This window comes from Vicugna pacos, chromosome 31 (assembly GCF_048564905.1).
Source record: "Vicugna pacos chromosome 31, VicPac4, whole genome shotgun sequence".
NCBI lineage: Eukaryota > Metazoa > Chordata > Mammalia > Artiodactyla > Camelidae > Vicugna > Vicugna pacos.
In genome coordinates this window covers 19794197-19817840 of record NC_133017.1, presented here as the reverse complement: position 1 = coordinate 19817840, position 23644 = coordinate 19794197, and the positions used below count along the sequence as shown (strand labels likewise).

The 23644-nt window shown below is 38.9% G+C and overlaps 1 protein-coding gene across 23 annotated transcripts in view; it reads left to right on the top strand.

The window, feature by feature from the left end:
- Window positions 1-16022, top strand: part of ADAM28 (ADAM metallopeptidase domain 28) — a 308912-nt gene extending 292890 nt beyond the window's left edge. For 19 of the 23 annotated variants that reach the window (XR_012066071.1, XR_012066070.1, XR_012066067.1 and 16 more), the window contains 10 exons: window positions 800-977; window positions 2417-2506; window positions 5531-5726; window positions 7623-7725; window positions 9194-9353; window positions 10047-10127; window positions 10460-10544; window positions 10919-11079; window positions 11914-11992; window positions 12764-12802. Coding sequence is in view for 3 of the 23 variants with exons in the window: in XM_072952683.1 (XP_072808784.1) it covers window positions 800-977; window positions 2417-2506; window positions 5531-5726; window positions 7623-7725; window positions 9194-9353; window positions 10047-10127; window positions 10460-10544; window positions 10919-11027; window positions 11914-11992; window positions 12764-12829; window positions 13306-13368; window positions 14545-14565 (1231 nt within the window). In the remaining 20 variants the exon portion in view is untranslated. Of the gene's footprint in view, window positions 1-799; window positions 978-2416; window positions 2507-5530; window positions 5727-7622; window positions 7726-9193; window positions 9354-10046; window positions 10128-10459; window positions 10545-10918; window positions 11080-11913; window positions 11993-12763; window positions 12830-13305; window positions 13369-14544 lie in introns of those variants that run through there. The other 4 variants (XM_072952683.1, XR_012066056.1, XM_072952680.1 and 1 more) reach the window with 4 other exon arrangements.
- The last annotated feature ends 7622 nt before the right edge of the window (window positions 16023-23644 follow it).

The following is a 23644-nucleotide window of genomic DNA, read 5'->3' as shown; positions in this document are numbered from 1 at the left end:
GCTCGGGTTAGTCTCCCAAGCCCTTCCACAGAGGAGGGTACGGCTGCATGCCGGTTACGCATCTTCTGTCATCCCTCCCAGATATCACTGCGTTTCCAAATCTCATCTTTATTTGTGGAATCGAGAGAGTCTGTCAATACAAATTCCTATGAGGAAAAGTGAATTCTTACACGTGTAGATAAATATGATTTTTACTGCCTTTAGGACTTCACCACCAAAATGACCTAAGCTGAATAGGATTACCCAGATAAATTAGAAGGATTTTTATTTTATTTTATTTTACACATTATATTGCATGTAAATACATATATACGGTATATTGCACATTTTTTAGCTTGCATATATGTAGTAATTATTGTTTCTAAGAACAGATTAGATCTTTAGCCTTTTAAACTTAACGTAGTTATCAAAGGAAAAGCCAACTACGAAATAATAATCAACAGAATGTGGTAATCCAATCATAAAGGACAGTCATATTCAAGAAATCAATCATCTTAGTTATAAATAATAAGTAGCTCATTTGTGTCCTTATTATTATTGTTATGTTTTTATTTTATTAAACCTGGATGTGCTATTTTGAGATATGACCATACTTGCTCATTAAGCCGGAAGTGTTTATATCCACCCAGGGGGCTAATTCAGGCATGAAAAAGGAACTCATGATTTAGCAGTTGATGAGTAGATTTAAGTGGATCCTTTGGGTCAGGTTTCGAGTGTAGCACACCCAGTGTCTGGTATGTCTCCCTACCTGCATCCCCAGCGTGATGGTAGTCTGTTTTCTCTTTCCTTATCCTCACAGCTTCTACATCCCTTCGGACTTCAGCTCCTGCAGCCGAGCCAGCTATGAAAAGTTCTTTGAAGATAAATTATCAAATTGCCTCTTTAATGCTCCGTTGCCTAGGGATATCATATCCCTCCCGGTTTGTGGGAACCAGCTGTTAGAGACGGGAGAAGAATGTGATTGTGGGACTCCCGAGGTACCAAGTTCTTTCTAAAATGATCTAGTTTGAGGGGAGGGTAAAGGTCAATGGTAGAGCATGCATGAGGTCCTGGGTTCAATCCTCAGTACCTCCATTAAAGTAAAGAAGGCGAGAAACCTAATTACCTCCTCCCTGCCAAATTTTTTAAATTAAAAAAAGATCTAGTTTGTTTTTCAATTACTATCAAAGGATGTGGGAGTCACTAAAAAACTGCCTGCTGCTTTAACATTGTGTAGGTGTTTGTTTGTAGACCCACGTCAAGCCAGCCTCTCTGACAAAAACCTCTGCATCGCTTAAGGCCTTCCTGGTTTCTGTCTCAGGGTTGCTTCTCCATCGCCTGTTTTTTAAGTTCCACTCACCCGCTTGGGCTTCGTGTCCTCATCCCTCCTTTTCTAGCAGGAATACTTCATGTTTCTCACGTACCCAAGACTCACAAAGCAGTCAGGCCCAGCGCGGTGGTAGCTTAGAGAGCATAAATGGCTTGCCCAGGGTCACTGAGCTGGTAAATGGAGGAGCCAAGACCTGGGTTCAGGGTGTGTGTTTCAGTAATCCTACAGCCACCCCGCCCTGGGATTGGTCCTCTCTTACTGCTTTGGGGCTCAGGAGTTGTTTCCATTAGAAGTGCCTGGCTTGATCTCACCCTCCTGACGGGGCAACCAGGGTTCTGCATGGGACCTTTGCCCCTCTGTTATTAACATCTAATGTGAATAACACGCCAAGCCCTCAGGGGATCGATCGCCTTTTCAGTAACTTCAAAATAGGATTACGCATTTATTCCTTCTATGAGAAAAAGGAGTCTTTCCCAGATGATGGCTTTGTTTGAAATAAGGGCAAGAGTTTTAACCCTGGGTATGTGTAATTCTAAATACATCGCTCCTCTTGGGGAATCTCGCAGCTACAGGGAGAAGTTTCTGAAGTAGGCGTTTCCCTGGTGCCTCGTGCAGGCGCCCCATTTCTTGGAAACAAGGCAGGGAGAACCAGACGAAGTATACTGATTCACAGAGTTTGAATTAAATGTCCAACTTGAACAAAAAACTATATTTTTAGATTTTCAGTACATGTTCTTAAGACTAAATTTACTTCTGGATAAATACAAAATTGATGAGCTGAGCTAATTATGTTCTTTAACTATTTAGATGAATTTTATTTTTTAAAAAACTCCCTTTGCATCTTTAGTATTATTATGGGAGATTAAAGGAACTAGAAAACATATTTAAATTTAAAAAAGATGTAAGTAGAATTCAGATAAACAACAAACCACCAGTTGCTGCAAAATCTCAACATTGCTAATGTTATGGGTTTTTTTTTTTCCCTGAAAATCATTTTCAGACTGTATCAAAATAAGGTCTCTGGGATGAGTAAATTATATTGTGAATTTCACTGAAATGAGACCAAAAGGTAATCTGGCCGTTGCATTTGTTTCTGGTCTTTCTTAGGAATGTACCAACATTTGCTGTGACCCTAAAACATGTAAAATCAAAGCAAGTTTTGAATGTGCAATAGGAGAATGCTGTGAAAAATGCCACGTAAGATTATTATTTTATTCTATCTTAATAGTTATGCTTACTCTTTGTTCTGTATTAAAATCTTAGGGATTATGTTCAATGAAATAGGCAAAGTAACATTTTTCTGTCTATAAGATAATGTTACCTCCCATTTATCAAGTCCTCGCTGAGTGCTTTGCAAACGAGGCTATTTAATCCTCCACGTCCTTTGAGGTTGATATTATTTGATTTTGCTTTTGAGGGAGCAGAGTCTCAGTACAGAAAATGTGCAAAATAATAGAGCCATTAAATGGTAAACTCCAAAAACGATGTTCCAAAAGCCAGCGCTGGTTACTACTGTTAGGGAGTCCAGACTTGTTCTGCTCACCGCCAAGACAGGCCTATAAATCAGGAGACGAGGTATGGGGGCAAGGAAAAACGACTTTATTCGGAAAGCCAGTGGACCGAGAAGATGACAGACTATGTCCTGGAGAACCATCTTCCCCAAGTCAATTCAGGCTCCTTTTATACTAGAAGGAGGGGTGATATAAGGGTGGTTAGTTGCAAACTTCTTGGTGTCAGAATCCTTTGCTGTTGCAGGTCCTGTAAACCTCCAACAAGACAAATGTTATTCTCTGTTTTGCAACTTTTTATCTCTACGTGAATGGAAAAGTCTTACACCCTTAAAGACCAGAGTCTTGAGAATGGGCTGTCCTGTGTATTTCAGGCTATAGGCAACATTCTTTTACAAAGGATGCAGAACCAGAGTGACTAAGTGACTGAGCACAAAAACAGGGCACAGGGTTAGAGCTAAAGGAAGAGATCTAATAGATTTGTTCTTCCCGATTACATTCCTACTTGCTGCTGCTTCTAATGCTACCTGGCTTTTTTGGACCAAATACGAGAATTGGTGGCATATTCCTTTTGTCCACAAAATTAATCAGCCAATCTAAGAAAGAGATGGAAGATTTTATTTGCGCCAAATGGAGGATTATAACCCGGGAAGAACATCTCAAAAGCTCTGAGAACTGTTGGGTCCATTAGAGATCAAAGCACAGTCACGTAAGCTGTAGGGGGCAGAGGGCTCCGCGTTAAATGGCATAGTAATGACAGTTTACAAAAATCCAGATCTAAGCATCATCGTGGTCCCTTACAAGGTCATGCAGGAATGTTATCTTTAAGGAGTTTCTTACTGATGCTCGGAAAAGGTTGCTCTTTACGGTTGACCAGGTATTTCTGCCGATAGGGGAAGTTCAGTTGATGCGAGGACACAATGCACAGTAGAGGGGAGAGAGGAGGCCAAAGGGCAGAGATAACATTTTATGTTTTAATTTTCTTGTCTTGCCATAAAATATGAATTTTATTTCACAATTTAATAATGGTTTAGTGGAAAAGACTTTTTTAGAATAATGTGGGGGCTCCTCTATCTTCAACCTTTGAAGTCAGTTCACGGTGAAAATCTCAGAGGAAAAAAAGCCCTAAGGTGAGGATGCTATGTCATTGTCTCTGTAGGGCTTTTTTGACTTTCTCTTCAAGTTTAGCATTTTATATTCTGTGTTACGGAGAATTCTGTATTACGATTATTTGTTTATGTCTTCTTAATTAGACTGACTTCTAAAGTCTGGTGTTTGATTCATGCTCACCTAATAGAATTGCATCCATTTAAAATGCTCAATAATTATTTGTAAAAGAAATATGTAGATGGCATACCAAGTTATAGGTAGGATTTAGGACAGGTGCACTTTTGTTGTTGTTGTTGTTTTTTAATGTTGGAGGGAGAGGAAAGAAAGAAAGGAGGCCAAAAGGAAGAAAATTTGAGAACTTAAGTAGTATTCAACAGGTGTTTATTAAGTCCTATTTGTTAGAGATTGTAGGTGATTTTTTTAAAAAAGTAGTATTTGACCCCAGTGATATACATACCTGAAACAGATGAAAATGTAATGCATGATTAAATGCTCAGGTAGATATTAGAATGACATATGGCTTTTGGGTGATACTTCTCGCATATATTTTTCATATAGCTTTCAAAAGGACCTTGTGAAGTTAATACTAGATTGGGAATGGATTTTCAGACAGATTAAAGCCATCTGCTAAGGATACACGTCTAGCCACTGGCAGAGCCAAGATTCAAACCTGTATCTTTCAGATCCCAGTTCAGGGCCCTTTTCTCACCACACATAGAAAAGAGGAGCAGCGATGGGCATTGAAGAAGTCAGAGAAGCAGGGCAGCCTGTATTTGGATGGTTTCATATTCTTCAATGAAAATTTGGGTTTTATTCCATCACCAGCATAAAGATACTGAAAGTCCTTGGATGGTATGAGAACATGCCTGCTCACTTCAGCTAGGGAAGAGAATGCTTCCGGTATCCACATGGGCCTCTTCAGTTTTGCATGAATGGCGGAATTTGTTTTACGAAGGTTTCTCTGAGGAAATAAGAACAAGATTTGCAGTAACAGGCTGCAAAAGCGTTAACACGTCAAATGAGTATTTACGTGTCTCTCCCTCACGATAAATCATTCCATAGGAAGCAGTGAGCTGAAAAGGAATATCTGAATATACAATAAAAGGAATTAAGGATTAGGAAACGTGATGCCTGGGAAAGCCTCCGAGCATGCTGATCTGGGCTTGAAAACAAACTTACCTTCCTTACTATGGGAGATACACTTCAAGAAATCTCTGAAGCTGCAGATTTAAATCTCCTTGAAAAAACTCGACAAAGCTGTGTTCAATAAAGGGAGAAATAACTTCCTTCTGTGCATCTAAGATATTGCTTGGTTTTTCTGCTGTATTTTTTCATTGTTATTTCTATAGTGTTTGCTCTACATATTCAGAAATATTGATTCCTTCACGACTCAGGGCATTGGCCAAAGTCAAAGGAAGTAATATCATGGGAGACAGTTTTAGCTTATACAGTGCAAATGTAAGCAGAAATAGAATGATGCCTCTAACTACCTTGCCCCCCCCTCAAAAAAAAGTCCATAGGGAAAATGTTACTGGCGTCAATTTGAGCTTTTAGGGTAGGTCAGGTGGAAAAAAGCCTTTTCTCCATTTTTACTTCCCTACAGTTTAAAAAGGCTGGTGCGGTCTGCAGACCAGCAAAAGATGAGTGTGACCTGCCCGAAATGTGTGTCGGCAACACTGGTCTTTGCCCTGATGATCGGTTCCGAGTGAATGGCTTCCCTTGCCAAAATGGGAAGGGCTACTGCTTGATGGGGATGTGCCCCACTCTGCAAGAGCAGTGCGCGGATCTGTGGGGACCAGGTAGGAGGACAAACCGCGTCGTGGCTGGCATTCCTGCCTCCCTCTATGCGCATGCGGAGGAAGATGATATTCTTCTAGGTGGCAGAGTTTCATCATGGCCAAAGTAGCGTCCTGGCCCGTTCTTTCTTCTTAGAGATTGTGCCACTGCTTAGAATCTTGCATAAGTAGTCAACTTTGGTGTTGCCAGATTTAGCAAATAAAACTAAAGATGGCCTGGTTGAATTTGAATTTCAGATTAACAATTTTTTTTTTTTAGTATCAGTACATCTCATGAAATATTTGAGTCAGAGATACACTAAGAAAAAGTCTTTGTTTATATGAAATTTACATGTAACTAGGTGTCCTGTACTCTATCTGGCAACCCTAACCAAAATCCTTCTCAGTCAATGAAACCCTTGGAATTGTGTTTGTGTGTGTGTGCGTGCGTGTGTGTAGGGGTAGCAAGAACGTTGGAAGGTAGGCGGAGAGTAAGGAAAAGGAGAGAAAAGAAAAAGAGGACTCTGGGAATACAGAGGAGCGGTGAGGAAAAGTGAAAGCTCTTAAATGTTCATTTTGTCCAGAACATCGGAATTTTAGATGTCATATTCTCTGATTGCCCCATGAAACAAATTAAAAATAAAAGCATAACTTAAGAATCCTCATAGGTTTTGGAGGGGGAAGGAAGAGTATTAATTTTATTTTTTTATTGAAGTATATTCAGTTTACAATGTGTCAGTTTCTGGTGTACAGCATGAAGTTTCACTCATGCATGTAATCATGTTCTTTATCATTATAGGTTACTACAAGATACTGTGCTATACAGTATAAACTTGTTATTTTATCCATTTATAGTAATTGGTATCTGCAAATCTCAATCTCCCAATGTGTCCCTTCTTCATATCTCCTTTGCCCCCGTTAATCAGTAAGTTTGTTTTCTATATCTGTGAATCTGTTTCTGTTTTGTAAATAAGTTCATCTGTGCCCCCCCGTTTTTTTTTGGATTCCACATACGAATAATATTTCATAGGTTTTTGATTACTTTTAACTTCACGGTTATTTTTTCAAAGGCTGGATTCATATTTTCCTGGTCTTGCTTATTGAGCTTTAAGGGGAGGCATCCCTGCACAGAGAAGGAGCAGAGGCCTTAGATGGATCAAGCTGGGTGTGAAGTCTGGTTTTTCCATCTCTCTTTCTGTAACATTAATCAAATCATCCTCCACTTCTTTATTGATAAAATGGGAATGCTAATAAGAATGGTTATTACATGTACTGTTGACCCAGCACTGTTCTCAGTGGCTCACACATATTAACTCATTTAATCCGCATAACAACCCCATGGGGTGTACTATTATGTAATCCTCATTTTACACGGAGCAAATCAAGGGGTTAAGGTACTTGCCCAAGATCACAGAGCTCTTAACGCCGGAGCACTTCACCAGTGTGTTCTGTTGCTCATCTCATGGATCTGAGGAAGGCTTCATGAGAAATGAAACACGCATTGCTCACCACTGTGCCTGGCAGAGTAGAAGTCTGACTCAACACAGCATGTACGTGTGACGGCAGCGCACTCCAGCAGGACAGCGTTCCAGTATCTCCCTGTGGGTTGTTAACACAGTAACTGTGGCTCTTCCAGCTAAGTCTTCATATTTAGATGGATTTTTAACCTGCAGCAAATCATCTGGATGTTTCCGAATACTTAGCTAGCCATTATTCAAAAATATGCTATGTAAAAGATCAGTTTGATTCCAGTCATCTCTCTTGATGTCAAATTATTGCAGCCTATATTCCTGAGAATGCTCAATGGGATTATACTAAAATCATATTCCTCATGCTAGTTTTATATTTCATGAATCCTTGGCAGCATTCAACTACTTTTTTCTTTTCCAATATGTTCCTACTGACCACGCCTTGCCCCAGGAACCCAGGTTGCAGATAAGTCATGTTTCAGAACGAATGAAGGAGGGTCAAAGTACGGGTACTGCCGAAGAGTGAACAACACTCACCTTCCCTGCAAAGCGAAGTAAGTGACTTTGTTTGAATCTCCCTATCTCTTAGACCAGGGGAGTTTCTCACTTCCAGCCACACATTCTCATTTATCTCATTTAAAGAGAAAGTCAATTTGGACATCATTCATTTGGCAAACATTCATTGAGTGACTATTATGTGCCATATTTTGGCTAGACAGTGAGTTAAAAAGACAGGGAGGAAATGATGCCTTTTTTCCAGTCCCTCACAATGGATGCTTCAGTACAACTGTTGTTAAAAAGAATGAATGTTTGCGATGGACCATGCAACAGTGGAATGGGCCTGGCTGGAAATGTGTTCATGGATTCTCCAGTCTACTTTAGATACTTTTCCATTTAGTGTCTTTCATTATGACTCTAGCATAGAAATATGTATCTACTCAGAGGAATAAGCAATATGGCGACTGTACAGGTTTTTTTTAAACTCGCATGGCATTACATAAAGAAGAAAGACAGTCAGAGGAAGGACTGACAGTTCACCTAAAGATTTGGTTTGACCCTTTGTATTGATATTCTGAAAAAATTCGAGAATATTGTAAGTGATGAACTCGAGTTTTTCTATATTTTTTGATTCTGCAATTTTAAGATGACTTTTAACATTCAAATTATAATAGATTAAACTTTGTGCCTGGTCCAAATTATATGCATACAAACTAATGTCTAATAAGAGGTTGAATGAAAAAGATCAGATTTTTCAATTTTTCTATTAAAAAACACTAATTTTTCTAGATGATAGATACTACCAAAAAAAAAAAAACCCTGTATTTTGGACATAAGGCTTTAGTGAGGGCTGAGCAGTTTCACCTGAACTTGCAGGGAGACAGTTCTCTCAGTAACCCCACGTGACACCTTGGAATGTCACCCAAGGCTCAGCTTTATACTGACACAACTATAGTCGAGAGAATTGTTCTCCCACAATTAATGACAATAAATATGCAACCTTACCTGAAACAAGACAGAAACAGACTTCCTAGGTGCCCTCCATGATGCTAGAAATCCTTCCTCCTTGTATCTTCTTGCTCCATCATGCACGTGACCGCCTCTCCCAAATGTTTCTCTTGGTCCACGTTGGCTTCTCCAGCCCCAATCATTGCATTCCAGTAAGCAAAAAGGAGAAAAAAAATTGAGGAGAAGACATACACCTTCACATAAGACCAACTTCAAGAATCTACAGTTAAGTTTCTACTTCTTTCCGATTGGCAAGAATTTAGGTAATTAGCCAAAATTAGGGAATCTGGGAAATGCAGGATTTTTTTGAGCGACAGTGTGCCTTGCTAATAATCTTCAACGGTTCTATTACTGAAGCCTAAGAGAGATGTTGTTATAAAAGAGAACGAGGAGTTTCTGCGCATGGAAAAATATCATTGGTTCAATATTGATAGTCAGGGAGCTGATTTACATTTGTACAAAACTGCAATTTGGATCCTGGTATTATAACTGCAGCAAATTTTGGGCTTTCCTCAGGGATGCCACGTGTGGGAAGTTGTTCTGTCAAGGTGGGTCAGATAGTATGTCCTGGAAAGGAGATATAATAACTTTCAAGACATGTAAAACATTTGATTCTGAAGACATCAATCAAGAATTAGGCATGGTAGCCAAGGGAACCAAGTGTGGGGATAACAAGGTAAGTTGAAATTGCGGCTTTTACTCAAAAAATTATTTTTGTTTTTCATTTGTTTGTTTTGTTTGTTTGCTTCTCAAAGCCTCTTTGTGTTACCCGGAGCACAGTTTTCAAAGCGATGTTTATGCCATTCACGCATTCGTGCCTGCATGCTTCCCTCAAGATTATTTAATAAGTAGCTATTATGTGTTTAGCACTAGATTGTTAAACTCGAGTAAATATTATAGCCCCCAAATTGGTAGGTTCTCAATAATAATAATAAAGAGAATAATAACAGTCCTATATTTTTACATAAGTGGTAATTATTTTAATTTTGGAGATGATGTGATATTAACACATTTCCTACAATATTTTTGTTTGGAATGGGTGCCTTGTGTCATGTGCAGTGCTTAGCTCAGTGCTAAACTGCAGTCTTAAGTGTTGGACTAAAGAGGTGGTTTAAGAGAAGACCCATGAGGAATGATGTGGAGTAAGGAAGTCTTGTTTAAAGAGGGCTTCCTAAATATTTTATTATAAAAATTACCTAGATTCCATCTTCCTGTTTTCAAAAGAACACTGTGATTTTCCCAACAAAAAGAGAAGTCTGATAATAACAGTGGCTAAAAACACGAGACTAAACCCCAAAGAGCTGACAGTATGCAGAGCTGAAACCATTGAACATGAGCGTCAACTTTGTGTTTTTCACATCACCTTCAGGTTTGCATTAATGCAGAATGTGTGGATGTGGAAAGAGCTTACAAATCGGCCAATTGCTCCTGGAAGTGCAAAGGACACGCTGTGAGTTTTGACCACATGTCCCCAGGCTTGCTGTAGCTTATGTCATTTTAGGTCAGGCAGTTCTGACGATGTTAAGGTAACGTTTCAGCACTGCCTGGTTACCATTCTTAGGTTTATCTAACCTGTCAGTAGTTTGGTTCAACAAAAAACTCCCTCAAAGAACATAGTACTGGAATTCCTATTACTGATTCGTATGTGAGGGAGATGGTTGAATGGCTACAGAGCAGGGGTTCTTTTTTTTTTTTTCAGACTGGACTTAATTATGGATGAAAAGGCCCTTTGGGTGGATAGTCAGTCCAATGAGAAAACTAACAGAATCACTGCTCCTCTAGGTATGTGACCACGAGCTCCAGTGTCAGTGTCAAGAAGGATGGATGCCGCCAGACTGCGATGACTCCTCCGCCAGGCTGGTCTTCAGTAGGTACCACTGCATGTCTAACCTCCTCCTCTGCCATCCTCCTTACTTCCTGTTGTCTGAACCTCCTGGTCCTTCATTTTCCAACTGTTACAACCCTCGTCCCGTCTGAGAAGTCTCAGTAGTATGATGCTCTCCCTGTCTCGTGGAAAATGTTTTATACAGATTTCTTCTTGATTTCCTCTATCTAAATAATATTACAATAATCATGATAAAAATGTGTTTTCATTTTACTGGCTATGAGAGGTTTTCCCGGGAATGCATGTCCTTCGGAAGGAGTGGATAGAATTTGTGACAATAAAGAAATAAGGGCCAGTGAGATACGTATTTGTGAACTTCTAATAGCCTCACGAGGCCCGTGTTCTCTTTGTTGCAGACTTCTCCATTGTGGTTGGGGTGCTGTTCCCTGTGGCTGTCATATTTGTGGTGGTTGCCATAGTAATGCGGCATCAGAGCACCAGAGGAAAGCAGAACAAAGTCTGGAGGCAGGTTTTTGTCTTGCTTCGGGGACTCTTTGGCCTCTAATTCATTTTAAATGTAAGGATATGACCCAAATTATCAAATTTAATTGTGGTTTACTTTAAATACGCTGAAATAAGTACAGATACATTTTTCTTGGACCAGAGGCTGGGTATTCCTTTTATTGAGAAATCCTTCATGTGTTTTTTTTCCTTCTCTAATCAATGTTTATAATTATTAATAACTTATTATTAAAGTTTTTATGCTCATTATACAAATACAGTATCTAAAATTTATTGATCACTATCTTTATGACAAGCTCTATGCTTAGTCCTTTTATATGTTTTATCTAAATCTTCACAAGGAAATGATGGTAACCATTGTTCCCATTTTATAGATGAAAAGGTGTTAAATATTAACCCTTACTATAATCCCGCAAAGTCGGGCACTTCACATTCTTCCTGATGTGGAAACAAGCTCAGGGAGGTGAACAAGTGTGTTCAAAGTCTTACAAAGTAAAGAATGGAAACCTGGAGTTGCAGCTAGATCAACCATAATCTTAACACTACGATATCCTTCTAGCGTTTTTTTAAAGACTGACTTATTCACCCAGAATGGGCTTTTAATAAATACTTTATAAATGAAGTAGATCTTTAATTAAATGGCATAATTTATGTAAAAGCTGGATTCAACAGCACTGTTACTGGGAATCCGAGCTCTGGAGTGAGTCAAAAAGAAGATCAGTGGTGGCGATTCTGAGTTACAGGACAAGGAAACCTGAAGACTGTCCTGGCAGACGACAGTCTGGCCAGTTACCAAGGACGTCACAATGGGCAGAAGATCTCTCTTGAATTTCCCCCTCACAGTGAAGGAGCTGCTAAGTCAGTTTACATGATGCGCTTTCACACGCAGGTCACGGTCTGCTGGGGCCACTGGGCCACGCAAACAGAGGAAGAAACCACAGACAGTGAAGGCCGGTCAGCTGCAAGAGGTGAACCACCATTGGCACTGTGTTCACAACGGCCCCCAGTTTGTGATTTTCTCCCCCTCTCGTCCTGACCGCCCATCTATCATTTCTACTCAGCAGTGTTTTACAAATCCACCTGACTAGTGTGTTGCAAGGACTCTGGGTTCTGTAACTCCACATGCAGAGAGTCCACCTTTGCCTTTTGTTAAATACAAGAGAATCACTCTAAAACACAGAGGCTGCTTTGCTGGGAGTCACAAAAATGCAAAGAGAATAAAGGGAAGGAGGAAGGCAGACGCTAGATCTCTCTCGAACACGTGCTCGCTCTCTGATGCTACCTTGATTCCTCGTTCCTTCTGTAAATGTCCCAATAATGACAACCATATGTATTTTTGTACGACAATACACACAATATGTATAACCCTTAGTTCCCTAGTTGTGTCCTGCAAGTTTAGAAATGTTAGAAGTTGTTTAATGATAATGACATTGGTAACAATGTTTTGGACGGAAACTTATCTGCCTCTGATAGCTCTGGACACAGCAAAGTGCAGCAGCGGGACCACTGTGATGTTCCCTCCAGTCTCTTAGTGCCATTTTACTTCTGATCTCATTAATCAGAAGGGGCTTCTTACTTGGAACCTGAAATTAGGAAACTGATCATTGCATTTTTTTAAATTTATTCATTTTTATTGAATGAAAGAATCTCTCAGTTCGACAGTGCTTTACAATTTTCAGAAGTTCCACACGCACGATTCCATATAATCCCATTTTTAAATATAATTTTTTTCTTTTTAGACAAATCCGGTGAAGCGTCAGGCACCTGATCTGCCAGTAGAGGGCAGTGAGCCGCCAGCTTCTTTTGTGAGTGGGCAAGTTCTCTTAAATATCCCTTCCAGGCTAACCTCAAGGAAACGCTAGTGCAAGACGTTAAGCCACAACGCCCAGTTATCTCTTCAGAAGAATGTTGAGATCGGTGCGAATTTCATATAAAATACAGATTCTTCGGCAGAACTTTTTTGAAAATACAAAGTGTGCGTCTGCCTGTCTGTTACGCTCCTAAATAGAACCCATCACCCTGAGTTACCGGGTCTGGAAAGCTGGTAACTGGTTATAGAAGAGCGCTGGTCTGCTCCGTACAGTGCCACCTTCATCGCCTGTCTGTAGACATTGAGCCTGTTTCTGAACGTACAGGCTCCCCTAAATGAAAGCAATTAAATTGAACAGGTTTAGACGATTCCTAGTTCTCCATTTCTGAAAATGATGTCAGCACACCTTTCCACTAAGCACGCCCATTTTCAAGGATTCACTTCCTAATTACTTTTTAATCTTCTTACTAGCTAAATACAAAGCCAGACTTCCCACCACCGCCGATTCCTACATCTGTATCATCCTCTTCCCTTGTAAGTATCAGATGGTCACTGGCAATTTTTTTTAATGTCTCTTGTGCCCCATGTGAATAGTGTCTTCAAATCCATGGGTTCCCTTTTGGGATGTGGTAAGCTAACCTGAGCTGCCATAGCCCTCGGGAATATCTGAGAAAGGCCCACTCAACTGTCTATAAATTAGCATGGGTATTAGTTTTTTGTTGTTAAAAATAGTTCTACTGTTTTATTGTTAAGAAATGACACACTTCTGCTGTAGGAGCTAAACTGTCTCCTTCAAAATGTGGTTTCTAGGTGCTTATTTGGGAGGATATAAAATCGTATTATAAATTATATTTATTATAGATGGAACAAGGCCTATAGGAGCCAGTGTTTTCTGTAGGAGGCAGGGTCTGAAAAACAGACCACACAAAGGCAAACCCGGAATAAAAGCCAGGCACTTGTCAAGTAAAAGGTAGTGTCACTCACTCCGATGTTTCCTGAGCATCTTCCCTCATCCCTGGTACTCTACTGTGAGTAAAGGAGAAAGGACTAAAACATACGGTCATTTTTTTCAAGAATGTTTACATTGGTGGTGGGAAAACAAGTCATGTATATATGGAGTGCTCAACTCCTATATTATTTGTGCCAACGCAGGGGTTACCACTGAGAAGCATATGGTGAGGGGAAAATGAATGGGGTCAGAGTGGTGAAAGTAGGAGAAAGATCATTTGACTAAGTAGTTGGAATTTGTCCTGGACCCTGAAAGTTGGTTAGATTTTAAAATAAATGAAGAGGAGGTAAGGGAGGAATTAAATAAGGAAACAGTATAGCTAAGATGGGAAATGCACAGCGTTGCGAATGTCTTAGCTAGAAAGTGATGATGACTCCAGTAGTCCTCATCTTCTCAGCGGTATTACCCGGGGGCAGTGAGGCAGAGAAAATGTCCCACAGGAAGACCGCTCGGCATCGCATAATCTCCTCACCTCCCCCCCACATAAGTGGCCAGATGGAGATTTGGATCCCAGTGGGATGTTTTTCTCTCCTTCTTCCTTGCCCTCCCATGTTTCCACTCCTTCTCTGGGATGTATCAACTAATCTATAAAATAGAAAGTATGACTACAGAGAATTTATTTTAATTGCTTAATAGTTCAAAGTGATAGAATATTTATATTTTGGGGAAAGTTCATTATTTAAGAATTTTGTCTTTTTTAGGGCTTCAGTCCAAAAGCCTGAAGTAACAGCTGAGCAAGGATTGGTGGGGGGATGATCAACTCAGAAGACTGGACCATCTGGATGGAAGAGAAATATCCTTACTTTCTCACTATTATTTGCTTTGATACCCAGGGAGATGAATATTTCTTGGTTCAGATTATGCTTTGAAGAGGCTAAACAAACTTTCAAGAGAGACATACTCTTGATAATCTTCGTATGAATTAAAAATTTCTATTCTCCATACTCATGGGAAAGAAGATGGCTTTTAAAAAATAGTTCTGAAGCTGAAATCTGTAATTAGATGGTTTCCTAGTCTTCCACCCCACCTCCTTTTTTTTTTTGCTTTTTTACTTTAATGTTGACTAAAATTTCTTTCAAGTATTTTGAGCACCTTGATTTTCTCATTCAGTAGAAATTAATTCACCCTCCAATGAAAGCAAAAAACAAGAAATCACAGGAAACTGGGAGGGATGAGAGAAACTGTATTCATCATTAGATGACTAGCAACATCTTGATTGTTTTAACCATGAACCTGTCAAATCAGAACACTCAGTTACCAAGAAAGTTATACAAACATTCTCTGGTTTATGTAATTTTTTTCTGCCTTATCTTCTGCAGTCCTTATTAGCTCTGTCATTTGAAGTTCACTACAACTGATTAAGACTGTATTAAATTGTGATTTTTTTTCATAAAAATTTGTGTAACTCAGTTACTGGTGAGCTTAAAGGGAACATCACTTTCTAGGTAGGAAAAATTTTAGTTAAATTAATAACGTAAACCAGTGGCCTGCAGGAAGTGTCTGGACTGCAGATTTATTTTATTTGGCCTGAATGATTTTGGTCACAAAGTATTTTTAAATGTTTGGAATTTATTGCCAATATTTAAAAATTAGAAGATCTTGCATAAACATACAGATCGCCAGCATTTTCAAAGTAACTAAACGCTTTGTCAGCACTGGAATCTCCCCGCCCACAGCAGCCATCAGCTTAGTTGACTGGTGGTGGAACAAACATTGTAGGTTGCGTACCAAATAATCCCCTTCTTCCTTTTCAGAACCCTAATTTTGTTCAGCTTTCCAGATTTTCAAAAAGACAATCCTAACTCCATCTCCTGGATAAATCTCTGTCACTCTGAGGCAATCACAATAATCAGATTTCCCTTACCAGTGGTTGATTTGAAGATGAGTGTATAAATTGCCTCCCCCCTTTTCTGCCAATGGGACAAGACAGGGGATGTGTTGGGGACTGTCTAGGAAAGGTATCCTTGTCCCTTCTGGCTATTTGGATATCCCATGTGGTACTGCTGCAGCCACATTGTGCTTATGAGGGCAAGGCTGGTATACTGAATACGATAGAGCAGAAAGGTGAATAAAACCTGGTCTTTTAATGATGTCATTGAACTGGTGAATTACTAAACTGCTGGACTTTCTTGGGACTTTCTGCTGTCTGATCAATAAAATTTCCTTGTTGTTTAAGTCATTTTGAGTTAGATGTGCTCTTACTTGCAACAGAAGTCTTCCTGACTAGTACAGTAGCAGCTCCCATGATTAGGGCACGTGCTTTTCACTTCATCATTACCGCTACATATGCTTCCAGAGAAAGCCCTTCCCTTGGCAATGCCAGCTTTAGACGTTGCTTAGCAGTTAGCGCTGGGCAGTCTGCTACGCTTCTCAACGCTAACACAGTGTTGCTATTATGATTATGCTAAGTAAGTAATACTGTTGTGGAAACTCAATCCCTAAGCAGAAGAAAATCATGGTGTGTAATTTACTATGAAAGCATCTCCTTGTTAAAATTTAACTTCTTCTCTCTCACACTTAGTTTTGAAAGCCATGTATTTGTTTTTAATTTTTAAATAAATTTTTAAAACTGTATTGTGTTAAGAAAATTTGACATGACATTTGCCCTCTTAACAGATATTTAAGTGTGCAATAAAACACTGTTATCTGTAGGCACAGTGTTATACAGGAGCTTGCTAGATCTTACTCATTTTTCATAACTGAAATTTGATACCCATTGACTGACTCCCCGTTTTCCCCTCCCAGCCCCAGGCAACCACAGTTCTATGCTTTGCTTCCATGAGTTTGCCTGTCTTGAATACCTCATATAAATGGAATCATGTAGTATCTGTCCTTCTGTGGTTCACTTAGTTCCCTTAATCTAATGTCCTCCAGGTTCACCCATGCATGTGACCGGATTGCCTTCCTTTTTAAAGGCTGAATAGCATTCCATTGTGTGTATATGCCACATTTAGAAGTTCTGCTCATTCACTGATGGACATTTACATTGTTTCCACATTTTGGGTACTTTGAGTAGTGCTGTAAAGAACAGAGGAGTGCAGATAACATCCTGATTTCAGTTCTTTTGAATAAATATCCAAAGATGGAATTATTGAATCACATGGTAGTTCCATTTTTAATTTTTTGAGGAATCTCCGTACTGTTTTGTGTAGTGCCTGTACCAATTAACATTCCCACTAACTGTGCACAGGGTTGCTCTTTTCTCCACACCCTCACCAACTCTTGTTATCTCTGACCTTTTTGATAATAGCCATCCTAACAGGTGTGAAGTGATAGTTCATTATGGTTTTGATTCGCATTTCCCTGATGAGTAATGAAGCTGAGCACCTTTTCATATACCAATTAGCCACTAATAGCCATTTGCATGTCTTTGAAAAAAATGTCTATTTGGGTCCTTTGCCCATTTTTTAATCTGATTTTTGAAAATATACATTAAAAATTTACCATTTTAACCAATTTCAAGTTTACAATTCAGTGACATCAAGTCCATTCATAATGTATGGACCTGTCACCACTATCCATTTTCAGAACTTGTGCATCATCTCAAACAGAAATTCTGTACCTGTTAAATAACTTCCCATTACGCCTTCTCCATTATGCACTCCTAGCCCCCAATGAACTCTATTCTACCTTCTGTTTACATGAATTGGCTTATTCTAGGTGCGTGAAATAAGTGGGATTATGCAGTATTTTTTTCTTTCATGTAACTGATTTCTTTTTCTTAGCACAATGTTTTCAAGGTTCATCCATGTTGTCAAATGTGTCAGAATTTCATTCCATTTAAAGACTAATAGCCTAATATCATTTTAATATATTTATTTTCTGTGTAAAACAGCTGGAGACAATTTCTGGGGCTCCACATCCTCATTCAGATTCTCATTGTTTTCATACTTGCTCATTTTCTAACCAAATGATGCTTTTTACTCCTTGTTTTAATGCGTACTTCTTTGGCAGTGAACATGCTTTTCAAGATATTCTTAGTATTGTAGAACTTGGTTTTTAATCAGGGTTCTTGCTGTCCTCTTCTTAGCAAGAACCATGTCTGAGGTTGCTTTCTTAGCTTTACCAAGCATCTGCATGAGCTTAGTGTTAAAATCCTTGGTGTACCACCATGAAGGAAGTCCATAAATTTGCCTAAGTGAAAAACAAGGTGATGACAGTATGGCTGTAACGGTCTCCTCCAGTTGCCCCAGGTTGATCTCAGCCTCTGAACTGCAAAAATTTTTGCATTCCTCATAGAGAAACCCCCAGATTCACAGGCCAAGTGCTGTGACTCAGTGTATAGCAGTTCCTTTCAAAGTCAATGTGTGTCACCACTTTGGCCTTCTAAACCCTTTAACTGCTGTGAAGTAGCTCCCTGAGATGTGTGAGTCTTCCGGGACATGTTGTAACTGTAATTGGAATGAAGTCTATAGGAGCCAGTTCTAGGCAGAGATTCCTTTAGTCCCACTTGCTAATAGCAGGGCCGGGCAGATCCAGTGGAAAGCCAAGTGTCAGATGGGGAACCAGGGAAGGTCCAGAGAAAATTTAATAGAAATGTACAGAAAAAGGTAAGAAAAAGAAAAAAAAAAGTTACATGGGGGAGGTAAACAATTCACAGGGATAAAAGCAGAGACAGTTCCCAGGCTCTGCCATTATAGTCTTAGTACATAATTTGAACTCTCTGGGCATCTTTAAATTTCCTCACCTATGAAATGCAATGAACAATTCATGAATTGCTAATTTTCAAAGAGAGTTTTCAAAGAAATGGATAAAGGCAGTATGAAGACATCAAATGAAAAAGAGAAAAGAAGAGAGATGTCCATGGTCTAGAAGGGCAGACAACATCCATCCGACAAGGATCTATTGACAAGATGCCTCCATCCACGGATTTGTCAGAGGTGGACCCGTCTCTGTACAAGCCACTGTTTCACACATCTGCGAGCAGGAAGTAGGGCAAAGTTACTTATTACTTGTAGATATTTCACTGATGAGCTTCAAATTTTTCTTGATGCTTTCTTCTGCCTAGAAAGTGCTTTTAGAATCTGTCTCCACATCCCTAGTCAGATTCCTCCTCTTATGTTAAATCTAAGTGTTAGCTGGAACTTCTGGGTTAAATTCAAACTCTGTCCTAGATTCGGAGTTGCCGTGTGAAATGACCTTGAATTGATATTTGGCGGACATCAACAAGCAGTGAATCCACAAAACTGTTAGAAAAAATGAAATCACAACTGATGGTAAATTTGGTAATTTTTTTAAAAAAATGAGAATATCATAGGATAAAGTCATAAGTTTACATTGTAGAGCAAAATAGATTTATACAAGTCTGTGTGTATGTGTGCATGAATGACCACTTAATCCTTACAACGATCCGATGTAAAGAATCATTGTCCTTATTTTACAGATGAGAAGACAGAGAGAAAAATGAGAACAGGCTATTTTTCTCGCTTACGCAGCTAGTAAGTGGTTGAAATAGGGACTCAAACCCAACTATTCTTACTTCAGGTTTTTCGTTCCTTCTACACAACCCACCATACTGCCTGCAACAAGACAGTTTTGCACAAGAAGGCACATGTAATATTATAGTACTAAGTATGGACATTCTACTATCTCCAGCTACAATTTCTTCTCTACACGGTTACCAGTGAAAATTTATTTGATGTTGCCGTCGAATCAAATGCCCCTGACTGCCCACTCCCTTTGAAAGTAACTTCAAATTTTTCTTCCCATTCCAGTGGCTAGTGATTAGCACAGAGCCTGGACAATGGTAAGTACTCAAAAAGTCCTTAACAAAAGTCTTCCATCCAGATTCTGGGTTTATGCATTATGCAATTTACACTTACCTGATTGTTTTCTTCTGTTCTTTTTTTCAAACATTTGCAAATTCCAACTTACTATGTTGACACTGAGGATAGAAAGATTAACCTCTTTCCTTGCTATCCCTGGTCTCACAGCCTTGTTCTAAAGACTGACATAAATAAATACAGAAATAAAGTCATCATCGAAACGCCTGCACAAGGGAGCATAGAGGAAATGTTTATCAAAGGACGGGCATGAGAGGTTTCTCAGGGAGGCGTCATGTAAACCTTAAATTATAGCAGATTTGTCAGGCTAACAAGGAAACAAGAAGAAGGGCATTCTAGGGAGAAAACGAGTGAGGTCATGATTCATCAAACTTATCAAGGCTAGACTGAAGCAAAGCATTTTATTTATTTTTAATGAGTCCCTCCATATATTTACGTATACCACCCTTCGTTAAACATGCACGATTGTGCATACACAAATTGAGAAGGTTTCAAAGAGTATAACAAAAGAAAAAGAAACAGTTAAGGGAACTAGAAAACAAGCAAGAAAGTTCCAGAAATCATGAAGCCATGGGTGCGACGAAACCAGTGACACGTAAAACATACAGCCCTACATGTTTGCTTAGTCTGAGCTCCAAGTCTTACTCCAAACTCTCTGAAAACAAAACAAGTGAACAAGAGAAGTAAACAGAATCAATGGGAGATTTATAGCAACCATAAACTAAAAGCAAACATGCAATCAACAAAGGTAATAAAACCACATAAACAGAGCAAAGCCAAGCAACCAAATAAATAAAAATCAGTGGCTCAGAAGGAGCACAGCTTTTCCTGCTGCTGAGACCTGAAGGTTGTCATGATGGTATCTGCGATGGGATCAACATGAGAACCTGACTCTGCCCTTCTTCTGGGCTCTCAGCCTGGTAGCCCCCTGGCATTTCACATATACAGACTCTTGGTTGCTTGCCCTAAACCTTGCTCTAGTGACCCCCAGTAGCAAAGGAACCCCAACAGGGAGCAATGTGTAGGCTGAGTTTAGGTCATTGGCCCAACCTTTTCACCAGTGACTTTTATCCCTTGTCACAGTATTGGAGTCATTATTTCTAACTCAGCTATATACCATGAATTGAGAAACCAAATAATAGGTCCTTTTCATGCTAGTATCTTATATCATCACTGAACAAATGAAATAGGTATTTTTAGCCTGTTTTAAGAGTACTTAAAGACATTTTTCAAACTGCGTTCATAGCACATTTAAATTTACAGTTGAAGACATTTAATATCTGAAAACTAATGGCTTTACACCATTTAGGTGATACTGGTTGCATTTTGTATCACTACACAACTGTTATAGACACTTATATCTCAGTTGATTATTTGAGAACCCAAATCTATTTTTCGTTTTTAAAAAATAATTCCTAGGCTTGTTGGATTGATCTTTTTGCTCACTAAAGTATATAGAGAGTATTACAATATTTGCTCCTCTGTAATGTTTCTCCAAAGGTGAGCACTGAAATCATCTTTATTACTTTGAAATCATAACGTCTCCACTTTATACCAACAGAAACTGTACATAGGAGGAAGAAATCAAGACACTGATTTTTAATATATTCTAGAAACCAATGTGTACTCTTGGTTAAGAACCAAAGATTTAATGGGAGTAGCTCAGCCGTCATTTGATTCCAATATCCTGATTGGTCTTGATTGTTCATATCTTTGATAATGCACTGTGTTACTTCCCCGTATGGATTAATTCTGCCATCATTTTAGAACTTTCAGTATTAAAAGACTGAAAATTATACTAGCATTATAGTTCTTGGATCTTACCACCAGGCAGCTTTAACCCTAGTGGTTATGAAGCCTTACTGTGATTTCAGATAACTTAGGTACTTAACCCATTCTCCAGTGTGAAACTCACACATCTAATTCTTTCTATGATTTATAGCCTTATTTCATTAATACTAACTAAACGATCTTTGTACTTTTCCTTAGTCAGCTCCCCTTCCATTGTTTTCAATAATTATTCAAAACCCTCTCTTCTCATCTCAAATCTCACTCAACCCACTAATTCCTGTCCTCTCATATTTTCACAATCGGCTTCTTCCCTGAAGCAACTGAAACCATCCTGGGTCTCTCCCACAATACAATATTTGAAATATTTTTCAAGCACCTCGTCTGCTACCTCAGTGACAGACCTTCTGGATGACTTAAATCAAGCCACTTTTTGAGTCATCTATAAAATGGGGATCATAATCTTTGCCCTGACTCCTTCGCTCTATTATGATGACCAAATAAAAGAATGTATGGGAAAATATCTACGTTTTAAGAGATTATTGTAATTTCTGTCCATGTTGCTGTTCTATTTTCATTTCTGGTTAGACGCTATTTCAACATCCTCCCCAAACATCAGATATACTTGATTAGGAAACATTCCAGAATTTTAAGTTGTAAAATTTATGGGAACAAAATTCTCCAAGGTCAGGATGCTGGTCATGGTTACTTAGTTTTATGACCATAAGTTAAGTCCTATGTTTAGTAAACCCTCGGATATTGTGTTCGTCCAGATACATATTTGTTTCATTCCTCGTTCCCTCCAGATGCATCAAGTAAACAGCCTCTTCCCTGTTACTGCCACAGTTTTAATTTATAAACTGATACTCAGCTGTCCAATAAACAGCATCAGTGTCTCAGGCAGTTGGTTCAGTTCACAAGCTTCTTCCAGTGAACATGAAATTTTTTGAACATCTGTTACCTTCAAGGTGCTGTGCCCTGAAGGGTACACCAGAAAAGATACATACCCTGCCTTTAAGGGATACAAATAAGTTCAACTCCCATCCACTGACCAAATTGGAAGATGACATTTCTACGATTCATACAGTTGCTCAAGCTGCACCTTAGAACTCATTCCAGATTTTTCTATATTCCTTAGTTGGTATATCCAATCATTTAACAAGGGTGACAATTTTATGAGCTAAATATTTCTCCGATGTCAAGAGCTTTATGTCCTCTACCTGTTGCTTTTTCTGTTAGATTCAAGTCATGGAGAACATATTACAGTTCTACAAACATATGATTTTCTACCTACCCATGGCTTTGCTCATACCATTTTCTCTCACCGGAATACTCATTCCCCTGTTTCTTTTCCAGTTAACATTATCTGACTCTCTCCACCTATCAAATGATGTGTTCTAAAGTCTACCTGAATATAACGCACAAACCTCAGTCATAATGTTTACCATTTATAAGCTGTATCTATTTGTAAATTTATGTCAGTTATTAGACTTTATTGCAGGAATATCACAATCGTAAGGATAGTAACAGGGTTATCTTGAACTGCCTAGAAATGTAGTATTAATTTAGTCTAAACTCAAATGTAATGTGATCTCAATAAATATTTAACTTACCTTGCAATGCTAGTTGTATAAATAACAAAATTAATTTCCATTTAATGGACTGAAAGAATTTTCAGCAGCAACAATATTTGCCAGAAAGACAGTAAAAGAGCTCCCACATGCTGAGACATTAATTGTCATCCTAACACTGTGTTCCCCACTAAACTACCATGAAATAATAGGGTGAAATAAATATGCTCTCAGAAAAAAAAAATTTAAAAACACAGTAGTGTTTACTCTGAGAAAACTTTAATAAAGGATTTGTCAAAGCACATGTTTCACAAAGAAATATTCTTGTAAAGATTCATCCTAAAAGGACCCGTGAGCAAAGAAGGTGGTATCCATGTAAGTAATGTCAAGTAAAATCATCTGTATAAGACACAAACGTAATGACAATGACTACAGTGGGGATGAACATGACAGTAGAACTAAAATACCTGACAGCAACATGTAGGGAAGGAGGGGGATGCTGACAAGAGTTACACTATTCCAGGGTCTTGTATTATTTGATGGCAGAGATGTTAATTAAGATTGCATTCTGTTACATTTTAATGGTAACTACTATGGGATGCACATGGAATGCTGATCTTCTGGACCAACACAAGAAATATAAAATTGTAGAGGAAACT